The sequence below is a fragment of the Conger conger genome, chromosome 15 (assembly GCF_963514075.1).
Source record: "Conger conger chromosome 15, fConCon1.1, whole genome shotgun sequence".
Lineage (NCBI taxonomy): Eukaryota > Metazoa > Chordata > Actinopteri > Anguilliformes > Congridae > Conger > Conger conger.
The window spans coordinates 712421-726118 of record NC_083774.1 but is presented as its reverse complement, the minus strand read 5'-3'; the positions used below and the strand labels follow the sequence as shown (position 1 = coordinate 726118).

General features: G+C 53.7%; 1 protein-coding gene across 1 annotated transcript in view; it reads left to right on the top strand.

Annotated features, from left to right (window-relative positions):
- Nucleotides 1-13698, top strand: part of LOC133111849 (phosphatidylinositol 4-phosphate 3-kinase C2 domain-containing subunit alpha-like) — a 35087-nt gene that overhangs the window by 20240 nt on the left and 1149 nt on the right. Inside the window, exons 16-33 of the mRNA XM_061222472.1 lie at nt 934-1076; nt 1593-1781; nt 3384-3477; nt 3994-4088; nt 4685-4865; nt 5916-6020; nt 7185-7277; nt 8110-8239; nt 8854-8990; nt 9400-9569; nt 10125-10281; nt 10688-10797; nt 11053-11260; nt 12144-12268; nt 12419-12536; nt 12801-12882; nt 13058-13185; nt 13438-13563. Coding sequence (XP_061078456.1) covers nt 934-1076; nt 1593-1781; nt 3384-3477; nt 3994-4088; nt 4685-4865; nt 5916-6020; nt 7185-7277; nt 8110-8239; nt 8854-8990; nt 9400-9569; nt 10125-10281; nt 10688-10797; nt 11053-11260; nt 12144-12268; nt 12419-12536; nt 12801-12882; nt 13058-13185; nt 13438-13563 — 2391 coding nt within the window. The remainder of the gene's footprint in view (nt 1-933; nt 1077-1592; nt 1782-3383; nt 3478-3993; nt 4089-4684; nt 4866-5915; nt 6021-7184; nt 7278-8109; nt 8240-8853; nt 8991-9399; nt 9570-10124; nt 10282-10687; nt 10798-11052; nt 11261-12143; nt 12269-12418; nt 12537-12800; nt 12883-13057; nt 13186-13437; nt 13564-13698) is intronic.

Sequence of the window (13698 nt, the reverse complement as noted above, 5' to 3'; positions counted from 1 at the left end):
CCTGACAGGACAGTGTGTGGGGTAGAGAGCAGGTCCTGACAGGACAGTGTGTGGGGTAGAGAGCAGGTCCTGACAGGAGAGTGTGTGGGGTAGGGAGCAGGTCCTGACAGGACAGTGTGTGGGGTAGGGAGCAGGTCCTGACAGGAGAGTGTGTGGGGTAGAGAGCAGGTCCTGACAGGAGAGTGTGTGAGGTAGAGAGCAGGTCCTGACAGGACAGTGTGTGAGGTAGGGAGCAGGTCCTGACAGGAGAGTGTGTGGGGTAGAGAGCAGGTCCTGACAGGAGAGTGTGTGGGGTAGAGAGTAGGTCCTGACAGGACAGTGTGTGAGGTATGGAGCAGGTCCTGACAGGACAGTGTGTGGGGTAGGGAGCAGGTCCTGACAGGAGAGTGTGTGGGGTAGGGAGCAGGTCCTGACAGGACAGTGTGTGAGGTATGGAGCAGGTCCTGACAGGAGAGTGTGTGAGGTAGAGAGCAGGTCCTGACAGGACAGTGTGTGAGGTAGAGAGCAGGTCCTGACAGGACAGTGTGTGAGGTAGAGAGCAGGTCCTGACAGGAGAGTGTGTGGGGTAGAGAGCAGGTCCTGACAGGAGAGTGTGTGGGGTAGAGAGCAGGTCCTGACAGGAGAGTGTGTGGGGTAGGGAGCAGGTCCTGACAGGAGAGTGTGTGAGGTAGGGAGCAGGTCCTGACAGGACAGTGTGTGAGGTATGGAGCAGGTCCTGACAGGAGAGTGTGTGGGGTAGAGAGCAGGTCCTGACAGGACAGTGTGTGGGGTAGAGAGCAGGTCCTGACAGGACAGTGTGTGAGGTAGGGAGGGCAGAGCAGAAAGGTGAAGTGAGTTACCTGTGGAATTGGTTGACCTTTATGTTGCTATGTGTCCTGGGTTCCCCCGTTTGGGGGGGGAGGGGAAAATGACCCCCTGTTCTGCCCCTCACAGGTGGATTTCCCGAGTTCAGGGGTGAACTTCCTGTACGTGGCGCCCCAGCCCGCCTGCCTGCCTGACCTCCTGTCCCTGGAGCCTCTGGCCCCCGACCTGGAGAAGCGTCTGGAGAAACTCTGCAACCGGGCCTCCATACACGGGTACACACCCCCCCCCAAACTCACACTGTGACCCCCCCCACCCCAAACTCACACTGTGACCCCCCCCCACCCCAAACTCACACTGTGACCCCCCCCACCCCAAACTCACACTGTGACCCCCCCCACCCCAAACTCACACTGTGACACCCCCCCACCCCAAACTCACACTGTGACCCCCCACCCCAAACTCACACTGTGACCCCCCCAACCAAAATAACACTGTGACCCCCCCCCCACCCAAACTCACACTGTGACCCCCCCCACCCCAAACTCACACTGTGACACCCCCCCACCCCAAAATCACATATGTACTCCTTCGCAGGCAGTTCCTTAATGTGTTTTTATCAAATCTATCTGTAGTTATGTTTCTAAACTGGCTAGTTCACTAATTTGTCACTATTAGCTCTAAAAGCCGCTGCCTTCCAGGCACCACTAAGGAAATGAACCTTCGGTGTTCCAGACCACAGACAGGAAGCTACCTGTCTGCACTACATTACCCAGCATGCTCTTCTCCAGGCTGACCCGGGCTGAGCGGCTGCTCCTGTGGGACAGACGGCTCCACTGCAGGGCCCATGTGCACAGCCTGCCCAAGCTGCTCTCCAGCGCCCCCCGCTGGGACCGGACCAGCACTGCGGAGATCCACAGCCTCCTCCAGAACTGGCCCCCCCTCCTGCCCCTGTGTGCCCTGCAGCTGCTGGAGTGCAGGTACACTCACCCGTGTGCTCTCTGGAGTGCAGGTACGCTCACCTGTGTGCTCTCTGGAGTGCAGGTTCAGTCACCTGTGTGCTCTCTGGAGTGGAGGTACGCTCACCTGTGTGCTCTCTGGAGTGCAGGTACAGTCACCTGTGTGCTCTCTGGAGTGCAGGTACACTCACCTGTGTGCTCTCTGGAGTGCAGGTACAGTCACCTGTGTGCTCTCTGGAGTGGAGGTACGCTCACCTGTGTGCTCTCTGGAGTGCAGGTACAGTCACCTGTGTGCTCTCTGGAGTGCAGGTACAGTCACCTGTGTGCTCTCTGGAGTGCAGGTACACTCACCTGTGTGCTCTCTGGAGTGCAGGTACAGTCACCTGTGTGCTCTCTGGAGTGGAGGTACGCTCACCTGTGTGCTCTCTGGAGTGCAGGTACAGTCACCTGTGTGCTCTCTGGAGTGCAGGTACACTCACCTGTGTGCTCTCTGGAGTGCAGGTACAGTCACCTGTGTGCTCTCTGGAGTGGAGGTACGCTCACCTGTGTGCTCTCTGGAGTGCAGGTACGGTCACCTGTGTGCTCTCTGGAGTGCAGGTACAGTCACCTGTGTGCTCTCTGGAGTGCAGGTACACTCACCTGTGTGCTCTCTGGAGTGCAGGTACAGTCACCTGTGTGCTCTCTGGAGTGCAGGTACGCTCACCTGTGTGCTCTCTGGAGTGCAGGTACAGTCACCTGTGTGCTCTCTGGAGTGCAGGTACAGTCACCTGTGTGCTCTCTGGAGTGCAGGTACAGTCACCTGTGTGCTCTCTGGAGTGCAGGTACAGTCACCTGTGTGCTCTCTGGAGTGCAGGTACGCTCACCTGTGTGCTCTCTGGAGTGCAGGTACAGTCACCTGTGTGCTCTCTGGAGTGCAGGTACAGTCACCTGTGTGCTCTCTGGAGTGCAGGTACGCTCACCTGTGTGCTCTCTGGAGTGCAGGTACGCTCACCTGTGTGCTCTCTGGAGTGCAGGTACAGTCACCTGTGTGCTCTCTGGAGTGCAGGTACGCTCACCTGTGTGCTCTCTGGAGTGCAGGTACAGTCACCTGTGTGCTCTCTGGAGTGCAGGTACAGTCACCTGTGTGCTCTCTGGAGTGCAGGTACACTCACCTGTGTGCTCTCTGGAGTGCAGGTATGCTCACCTGTGTGCTCTCTGGAGTGCAGGTACACTCACCTGTGTGCTCTCTGGAGTGCAGGTACGCTCACCTGTGTGCTCTCTGGAGTGCAGGTACGCTCACCTGTGTGCTCTCTGGAGTGCAGGTACGCTCACCTGTGTGCTCTCTGGAGTGCAGGTATGCTCACCTGTGTGCTCTCTGGAGTGCAGGTATGCTCACCTGTGTGCTCTCTGGAGTGCAGGTACACTCACCTGTGTGCTCTCTGGAGTGCAGGTACGCTCACCTGTGTGCTCTCTGGAGTGCAGGTATGCTCACCTGTGTGCTCTCTGGAGTGCAGGTACACTCACCTGTGTGCTCTCTGGAGTGCAGGTACGCTCACCTGTGTGCTCTCTGGAGTGCAGGTATGCACTAGTCGAGGGGTGGGGCCTCTAGTCACCTGATGCTGATTGGCTGTCCGTCTCCCGCAGGTTTGCTGACGCACAGGTGATGGGCGTGGCTGTGGGCTGGATGGAGAGGTGCAGTGAGGATGAGCTGATGGACTGCCTGCCTCAGCTGGTGCAGGTAACACATGGCCACGTTACAGCAGGTAACACATGGCCACGTTACAGCAGGTAACACATGTAACACATGGCCACGCTACAGCGGGTAAACCGGGCAGCACTGGGTCAGGGTCCGACAGGGTACTGCCTCCACACTGTACTGCCTCCACACTTCACTGCCTCCACACTGCACTGCCTCCACACTGCACTGCCTCCACACTGTACTGCCTCCACACTGTACTGCCTCCACACTGTACTGCCTCCACACTGCACTGCCTCCACACTGCACTGCCTCCACACTGCTGCCTCCACACTGCTGCCAACCACAATAAGCACAAAGTGCTTCACAAAACATCAAACAATTTAAAAACACAATGATAAGAAAACGTATAAAAAAATATTTTTAAAATAAATATCCAGGAGAATTAGTTTTTCAAATGAGACGGTGATGCTCACTGCTTTGATTTTACTGCTCCAGTCAAACGACTACAGAACAGGTGTTCCCCTGATACCTGAGTGTGAGAATCTTCTTTCTCAGGCTCTGAAGTTTGAATGCCACCTGAACAATGCGCTAGTGATGTTCCTGCTGTCACGAGCTCAAGGGAGCATCAGCGTAGCGCAATACCTCTACTGGTGAGTCTCTCCATCAATACAAACTCAACAGCACGTTAGCATTAGCATAGCATGGCACTGTCGCGTGCATAGTGCATTTCCTCTACTGGTGAGTCTCTCCATCAATACAAACTCAGCCGCACGTTAGCATCAGTGTCGTGTGTTTAGAGGGCTTGCAGTTCTGAGGTTGTGGATGTGGATTTGGTTCCCACCCTACCCATGAGCACGTAAGACTTAACCTGAGCTGTTATCTTGTACAAATTAGTCTGTGCAACTCAGTGGTAATATCCACTGCTTCAGTGTCCACGGGTTTTTTTTTTTAGTTTCTTTTCAATCATCTGCCAAATAACACCTTGAGAACAAGGTGTGTGGATTCTTTTGCCAATTAGTGACTTGAATAAATCACTGGTGCCGAAAACAACCCGAACACCAGCTGACACTGCCCCCTCCAGGACTGGAGTTAAACCTGCAGACACTGCGGCCCTCCAGGACTGGAGTTAAACCTGCAGACACTGCGGCCCTCCAGGACTGGAGTTTGACACCTGTGTCCTCGGTATACCTGCCCTGTGGAAGAGAGGTGTTGTGTATGAGATGTGTCTCACCCCCCTCCCCCCCAGGCTGCTCCGGGACGCCCTGCAGGACCCCTGTCAGGGCCCCCGCTATGAGAGCGTGCTGGGGGCCTTACTCTGCCTCTGTGGTGCGGGGCTGCGGGCTGAGCTCCAGAAACAGGCGCGGCTCGTGCAGCTGCTGGGGGCGCTGGCTGAGAGAGTGAGACAGGCCGGCAGCTCCACCAGACAGGTGTGTGTGTGTGTGTGTCTGTGTGTGTGTGTGTGTGTGTGGGTGTGTGTGTGTGTGTGTGTGTCTGGGTGTGTGTGTGTGTGTGTGTGTGTGTGTGTCTGGGTGTGTGTGTGTGTGTGTGTGTGTCTGGGTGTGTGTGTGTGTGTGTGTGTCTGGGTGTGTGTGTGTGTGTGTGTGTGTGTGTGTGTGTGTCTGGGTGTGTGTGTGTGTGTGTGTGTGTGTCTGGGTGTGTGTGTGTGTGTGTGTGTCTGGGTGTGTGTGTGTGTGTGTGTGTGTGTGTGTCTGGGTGTGTGTGTGTGTGTGTGTGTGTGTCTGGGTGTGTGTGTGTGTGTGTGTGTGTGTCTGGGTGTGTGTGTGTGTGTGTGTGTGTCTGGGTGTGTGTGTGTGTGTGTCTGGGTGTGTGTGTGTGTGTGTCTGGGTGTGTGTGTGTGTGTGTGTGTGTGTGTGTGTGTGTCTGGGTGTGTGTGTGTGTGTGTGTGTGTGTCTGGGTGTGTGGGTGTGTGTGTGTGTGTGTGTGTGTCTGGGTGTGTGTGTGTGTGTGTGTGTGTGTGTGTGTCTGGGTGTGTGTGTGTGTGTGTGGGTGTGTGTGTCTGGGTGTGTGTGTGTGTGTGTGTCTGGGTGTGTGTGTGTGTGTGTGTGTGTGTGTGTGTGTCTGGGTGTGTGTGTGTGTGTGTGTGTGTGTGTCTGGGTGTGTGGGTGTGTGTGTGTGTGTGTGTGTCTGGGTGTGTGTGTGTGTGTGTGTGTGTGTGTCTGGGTGTGTGTGTGTGTGTGGGTGTGTGTGTCTGGGTGTGTGTGTGTGTGTGTGTGTGTCTGGGTGTGTGTGTGTGTGTGTGTGTGTGTGTGTCTGGGTGTGTCTGGGTGTGTGTGTGTGTGTGTGTGTGTGTGTGTGTGTCTGGGTGTGTGTGTGTGTGTGTGTCTGGGTGTGTGTGTGTGTGTGTGTGTGTGTGTGTGTCTGGGTGTGTGTGTGTGTGTGTGTGTGTGTGTGTGTGTCTGGGTGTGTGTGTGTGTGTGTGTGAGGCCCAGTGCTCAGGTGTACCTGTGGCCCCACAGGCTGTGCTGCAGGAGGGTTTGGGGGTGATCCAGTCCTTCTTCCAGGAGCACACCTGCGGCCTCCCCCTCCACCCTGGCCTGGTGGTCCGGGACCTCAACGTCAAGGTGAGCTCACACCTGTAATCCAGAATTTACCTGGACTTCCCTAAGTCCCAGCACCTGTGTGAGTGAGACTGACTCTCTCTGTGAGCTCTGTGTTTCTGTGATCGCAGGCCTGTGAGTGACTCTCTCTGTGAGCTCTGTGTTTCTGTGATCGCAGGCCTGTGAGTGACTCTCTGTGAGCTCTGTGTTTCTGTGATCGCAGGCCTGTGAGTGACTCTCTCTGTGAGCTCTGTGTTTCTGTGATCGCAGGCCTGTGAGTGACTCTCTCTGTGAGCTCTGTGTTTCTGTGATTGCAGGCCTGTGAGTGACTCTCTGTGAGCTCTGTGTTTCTGTGATCGCAGGCCTGTGAGTGACTCTCTGTGAGCTCTGTGTTTCTGTGATCGCAGGCCTGTGAGTGACTCTCTCTGTGAGCTCTGTGTTTCTGTGATTGCAGGCCTGTGAGTGACTCTCTGTGAGCTCTGTGTTTCTGTGATCGCAGGCCTGTGAGTGACTCTCTCTGTGAGCTCTGTGTTTCTGTGATTGCAGGCCTGTGAGTGACTCTCTGTGAGCTCTGTGTTTCTGTGATTGCAGGCCTGTGAGTGACTCTCTGTGAGCTCTGTGTTTCTGTGATCGCAGGCCTGTGAGTGACTCTCTCTGTGAGCTCTGTGTTTCTGTGATCGCAGGCCTGTGAGTGACTCTCTGTGAGCTCTGTGTTTCTGTGATCGCAGGCCTGTGAGTGACTCTCTCTGTGAGCTCTGTGTTTCTGTGATTGCAGGCCTGTGAGTGACTCTCTGTGAGCTCTGTGTTTCTGTGATCGCAGGCCTGTGAGTGACTCTCTGTGAGCTCTGTGTTTCTGTGATCGCAGGCCTGTGAGTGACTCTCTGTGAGCTCTGTGTTTCTGTGATCGCAGGCCTGTGAGTGACTCTCTCTGTGAGCTCTGTGTTTCTGTGATCGCAGGCCTGTGAGTGACTCTCTCTGTGAGCTCTGTGTTTCTGTGATCGCAGGCCTGTGAGTGACTCTCTCTGTGAGCTCTGTGTTTCTGTGATCGCAGGCCTGTGAGTGACTCTCTGTGAGCTCTGTGTTTCTGTGATCGCAGGCCTGTGAGTGACTCTCTGTGAGCTCTGTGTTTCTGTGATCGCAGGCCTGTGAGTGACTCTCTCTGTGAGCTCTGTGTTTCTGTGATCGCAGGCCTGCTCCTTCTACAGCTCTAACGCCGTCCCGCTGAAGATCGCCCTCGTCAACGCCGACCCCCTCGGGGAAGAGATCAACGTCATGTTCAAGGTCGACACCCTCGCCCAAAACACCTGAATCTACCCTGCAGTACAAACACGTACAGACAGACTACAGTCATACACTGCAGACATGTACAGACACACTACAGTCATACACTGCAGACATGTAGAGACACACTACAGTCATACACTGCAGACATGTAGAGACACCCATAGACACACTAGTGTCCTACACTACACTACAGTATAAAACGTTACACATGATACTGAAGCAAGATAAATGTATTTACTGTGGGTATTAATGCAGAGGAAAAAATAAAATACTGTAGGGCTAGAAATGTTATCTTTTGCAACAGTAAACACAGTTTGTTAAATGAAGTTCTGGTGTTCAGAGCAGAACTGTGGGGCGCATTTATGTTGTTCTACATGATCCCTCTGGTGGCGGTGAAGCACAATTACACCCGGGCTTTCTGCATGAAATACGCATTTATCATCACCCCCATTCCTATATCACCACCAGCGCCGGTTGGTTCTGAAGGGGAGATGGGTGGAGATGGGTGGAGATGGGTGGAGTTGATGGGTGGAGATGGGTGGAGATGGGTGGAGATGGGTGGAGTTGGGTGGAGATGGGTGGAGACGGGTGGAGTTGGGTGGAGATGGGTGGAGATGGGTGGAGTTGATGGGTGGAGATGGGTGGAGATGGGTGGAGATGGGTGGAGTTGGGTGGAGATGGGTGGAGACGGGTGGAGATGGGTGGAGTTGGGTGGAGATGATGGGTGGAGATGGGTGGAGATGGGTGGAGTTGGGTGGAGACGGGTGGAGATGGGTGGAGATGGGTGGAGTTGATGGGTGAGCGGGCGTGTCTGGGCTGTGATTGGCAGGTGGGGGAGGACCTGAGGCAGGACATGCTGGCCCTGCAGATGATCCGGGTCATGGACCGCCTCTGGCAGCAGGAGGGGCTGGACCTGCGCATCGTCAACTTCAGCTGCATCTCCACGGGCAAGGACCGCGGTACGCCCGCCCACGACCTGCTCACCTGCGCAGGAGGCGCCCGTGTTCCGCAGCGACCTGCTCACCTGCGCAGGAAGCTCCCGTGTTCCGCTCACCTGCGCAGGAATCGCCCGTGTTCCGCTCACCTGCGCAGGAAGCGCCCGTGTTCCGCTCACCTGTGCAGGAAGCGCCCGTGTTCCGCAGCTGGGCCAGGTGCTGTTAGCACCAGGGCCATGTTCAGCCCCAACCAAATGTAGCAAACTGCTTATTGCAACGGAAATGGTGGCGTGTTGAACATCCTGTTGCAAACTGTGGACGGACTGACTGACATAGTACGGTTTGCTCCTATTGCGTCTGAGAAGGTGTTCTCCAGGCTTTAAACCTAGGCCTACAGCATTATTGATTCAGGCTAAATCCCCAACACACCCACCAAACAGGAGCAGACATAACTCAAATCCTGTTTCAACCTGGACACTGTAGCAAAACGTAGCGAAACGTTCTCCAATTGAACGTGCCCCAGGTCTCTCTGCGGGGTTCAGGGTTCACAGGTCAGGCTTCAGACTGACGTACAGTAGCCCAGCACTGTGTTGACTGGCTGGATCAGTGGATCAGTGCCTCTCTGTCTCCCCCTGCAGGCCTGGTGGAGCTGGTGCCAGACTCAGACACCCTGCGTAAGATCCAGCTGGAGTTTGGGGTCACGGGGTCGTTCAAGGACAAGCCCCTGGCTGAGTGGCTGAGGAAGCACAACCCCAGCGAGGAAGAGTATGAGAGGGTGAGTGGGGGTGAGGGGGGGTGAGGGGGGGCGTATAATGCACAGTATCCCAGCACTATTTCATGATCCAGCACGAATCGTGCAGATGGTCCTTCACACTGTTTTGGTGCACATGGCTGTTCTCCAGCTGAAACACTCACCAGTGCTGCTGGCGTTGCGCTGTGTTGGTGAGCTTTCGCAAACATTTCAGCCCATGGTGATGGATTTCCTCACTGGACTGAAGCTGAAACGCAGTAAAAACGGGAGGCTGTGGTCCCTCACTGTGATGCATCTGTGGCACCTAAAGGTCCTAAAAAAGATGGATTTACACCATCAATGCAGAACAACAGAGCTCCATCACTCCTGTGAGGGTAAATAAAATCTGTTACCATGGTTATTACTCTAAAGATGACGTCCCTCGCCCCCCCAGGCCTCGGAGAACTTCATCTACTCCTGCGCAGGCAGCTGCGTGGCCACCTACGTGCTGGGCATCGGCGACCGGCACAACGACAACATCATGCTCCGCTCCTCCGGACACGTCTTCCACATCGACTTCGGGAAGTTCCTGGGCCACTCGCAGATGTTCGGCAGCTTTCGGAGGTAAGGCGTGGCTTTGGGTTAGCGCTTTGGGTTAGCGCTTTGGGTTAGCATTTTGGGTTAACGCTTTGGGTTAGCATTTTGGGTTAGCGCTTTGGGTTAGCATTTTGGGTTAGCGCTTTGGGTTAGCGCTTTGGGTTAGCATTTTGGGTTAGCGCTTTGGGTTAGCGCTTTGGGTTGGTGTACTGTGGGTGAGCGCACTTTGGAACGCTTTGGGTGAGCGTTTTGGATGAGCGTTTTGGGTTAATTTTTTTAAATAGGGGCGGCCTGTAGCGGGGCGGCCTGTAGCGTAGTGGTTAAGGTAAATGACTGGGACACGCAAGGTCGGTGGTTCTAATCCCGGTGTAGCCACAATAAGATCCGCACAGCCGTTGGGCCCTTAACCCTGCATTGCTCCAGGGGAGGATTGTCTCCTGCTTAGTCTAATCAACTGTACGTTGCTCTGGATAAGAGCGTCTGCCAAATGCCAATGATGCCAATGATGCCAATGATGCCAATAATGCAAAATCTACTTTATGCCTACCTGACCGTAGCCATGCCCCCTTCTCTCGCGCTCAGAGACCGCGCCCCCTTCGTGCTGACCTCAGACATGGCGTACGTCATCAACGGCGGCGAGAGACCCAGCAGCCGCTTCCAGCTCTTCATCGACCTCTGCTCCCAGGCCTACAACCTGACCCGCAAGCACGCGGGCCTCATCCTCAGCCTGCTCTCCCTGGTAATGCTGGGTCATCTGCTCTCCCTGGTAATGCTGGGTCATCTGCTCTGCCTGGTAATGCTGGGTCATCTGCTCTCCCTGAGAATGCTGGGTCATCTGCTCTCCCTGGTAATGCTGGGTCATCAGCTCTCCCTGAGAATGCTGGGTAATCTGCTATCCCTGAGAATGCTGGGTAATCTGCTCTCCCTGAGAATGCTGGGTAATCTCAGCCTGCTCCCCCTGGCAGTCGTGATATAATATTGTATTAAACACATGACATGTTACCGAAGGTCAGAGGTCAGAGACCAGAGGTGATTCAGGCAGTAGTGATATAAGATTGTATAAAACACATGACATATTAGTGAAGGTTCAAGGTGATTCAGTCCCAGCCAGCTTCCGTGCTGAGCGTGCTCTCTCTGATTGACAGATGACATCATTGGGCTTGCCGGAGTTGGCGGGACCTCAGGATCTGCAGTACGTTCACGACGCTCTGCAGCCAGAGAGCAGCGAGGCAGAGGCCACCGTCTTCTTCACCAGGTAAAGGCTGTCAGAGAGACGGACTGTGAGCTGTGTGAACGTGTTTCTGGTCCATTTATCAGTCATGTCTGATGGCCATAACCTGGGCCGGTATGCATAAACTCAAGAGCTGTGAGTACAAGAGCTGATCTGTCATCAAATTTCCTCTGGCCATATCCCAACATTACCCAAGATGAGCTGAAACCAGATCAGCAGTCAGAATGGCCAGAGCTAGCCCTGCTGCTGAATGGCTGATTGGTCCCTTTCCCGCCCCAGGCTGATTGAGTCCAGTCTCGGAAGCGTCGCCACAAAGTTCAACTTCTTCATCCACAACCTGGCCCAGATGCGCTTCTCTAGCCTGCCGCCCAGCGAGGAGCCGCTCCTGTCCTTCTCCCCCAAGATCCACACCCTGAAACAGGACGGCCGTATCCGCGACGCCTCCGTCTACACCTTCCAGAAGAGATACAGCCCCGAGAAGCACTATGTGAGGCCCCCAGCGCTAACGCTAACTACAGATACCACAGCGCTAACGCTAACTATAGATACCACAGGACTAATGCTGACTACAAATACCACAACCCTAACGCTAACTACAGATACCACAGCGCTAACGCTAACTATAGATACCACGGCGCTAACGCTAACTACAGATACCACAGCGCTAACGCTAACTACAGATACCACACCGCTAACGCTAACTACAGATACCACAGCGCTAACGCTAACTATAGATACCACAGCGCTAACGCTAACTATAGATACCACAGCGCTAATGCTAACTACAGATACCACACTGCTAACGCTAACTACAGATGCCACAGCGCTAACGCTAAGTACAAATACCACAGCGCTAACGCTAACTACAGATACCACACCTCCTAACACTAACTGCAGATCCACACCTCTGCTTTGCTGATACTGACTCAGCCATAATGCCAATGCTAACTATATCTCAAACACTTGTAGTTTAGGGATCCTGGCTTAGCCAAATTGCTAATGCTAACATCAGATCCCGCATCGCCAGTTTGCTGCTAATCATTTAGTTACAGTGGAAACTCCTAAGTTGAGTCCTAACTCGTCTTGCAGATGTACGTGTGTGTGGGTGTGAGTGTGTGAGATGTGTGTAGAGTTCAGTGTGTGAGAGTGTGTGTGTCTGTGTGAGTGTGTGAGATGTGTTTGTGTGAGTGTGTGTGATGTGTGAGTGTGTGTGAGATGTGTGTGTAGAGTTCAGTGTGTGAGAGTGTGTGTGTGAGAGTGTGTGTGTCTGTGTGAGTGTGTGAGATGTGTTTGTGTGAGTGTGTGTGATGTGTGAGTGTGTGTGAGATGTGTGTGTAGAGTTCAGTGTGTGAATCCCTGCTCCCCTGCAGACGTACGTGGTGAAGGTTCACAGAGAGGGCCAAAGCGAGGCCCAGTTTGTCTCCCGCACTTTCGACGAGTTCCAGGAGCTCCACAGCAAGCTGAGCGACCTGTTTCCCCTGTGGAAACTTCCAGGGTATAGAGCTGGGGGTGGGGTGCTACTTGTGTTTCCATATTGAATAAATAATGCCTATTCTCCAGCTAAAATAAACATTATCCTTACCTTACCCGACCTTGCCTTCTCTGAGTAGCACACTACTTGGTCATGAACCCTCTCCACCTGCAGGTTCCCGAGTAGATTGGTGCTGGGCAGGACGCACATTAAGGATGTAGCTGCCCGGAGGAAGGTGGAGCTCAACAACTACACCCACAACCTGCTGAGGAGCTCGACGGACGTCACCCAGGTGAGTATCCTTTTCACGCAGTGGCATGGCATCCCCCTCATCAGTCAGTCAAATTGACTCCCCACCCTTCAGAAAGTGCCCCCAAAACATTAGTTTCCCTCGTGTTTACGTGTCACAGAAGCTAGTGCTGCTCTAACTTCTGTTTCAGCTCGTCTTTAAAGGGCTGTGGGGAAATGGAGCACCTTTTGTGTTCCAGTTAAATGGTGCAGGGTAGCAACAGGATCCAAAACGAAGAAGTTCCACCTGGTTGTGTTCCTTCCACAGTGTGATCTGGTGTACACCTTCTTCCATCCGATTGGTCAAGATGACAAAGCAGAGGGGTGTGAGGGAGTGTCCAAACCTCCAGGCGAGAACTCAAAAACTGCTTTATAAAAAAACACTGGTGCTGTGTAATAAAATGGCTCTGTGGTAAAAAAAAAAACACAGGTGCTGTGTAATAAAATGGCTCTGTGTTTAAAGTGAATCACTGTATTCTCACTGGAACTGCGGTGGTGATTGACAGCTGGTTGTTTCTCCTGCAGAAGCCCCGCCCCTGGGCCCGGCAGCAGGGAGGGGGGAGGGGGAGGGGGTGGGGGAGGGGGCGGTGAAGCTGTCCGTCTCCTACAGGAACAGCACCCTCTTCATCATGGTCATGCACATCAAGGGCCTGGTGAGTCTGGCCACACACCTGTCTCACCTCAAACACATCTGTCTCACCTCAAACACACATGTCTCACCTCTCTCACACAAACCCAGCTAAGCTCTACACCTCAAACACACCTGTCTCCAGTCACACCTGAAACCCTGCTCTACACCTGAGACACAGAGAATTTATAGAACATTACATCAGTGAGACAGGCCTAGAAGTGCAATTAGACGGTGAATTGAGATGAAAATGTGCTCACAAGACATTCTCCTCCAGGTATCGGATGATGGAGCGGAGCCTAACCCTTATGTTAAGACCTATTTGCTTCCAGACCCCCAGAAAAACTCCAAACGGAAAACAAAGATCTCCAGGAAAACCCGGAACCCCACCTTTAATGAAATGGTGAGATGTTTATGTTTGGTTGCTCGCTCTCATGTAAAATCTCCTCATCTTCTGAACTTCATGACCTGCTTTTTCTGACTTACTTTAGTAAATTTTATATTTACAGTATATACAGTGTTAAGCATTAAAATATAC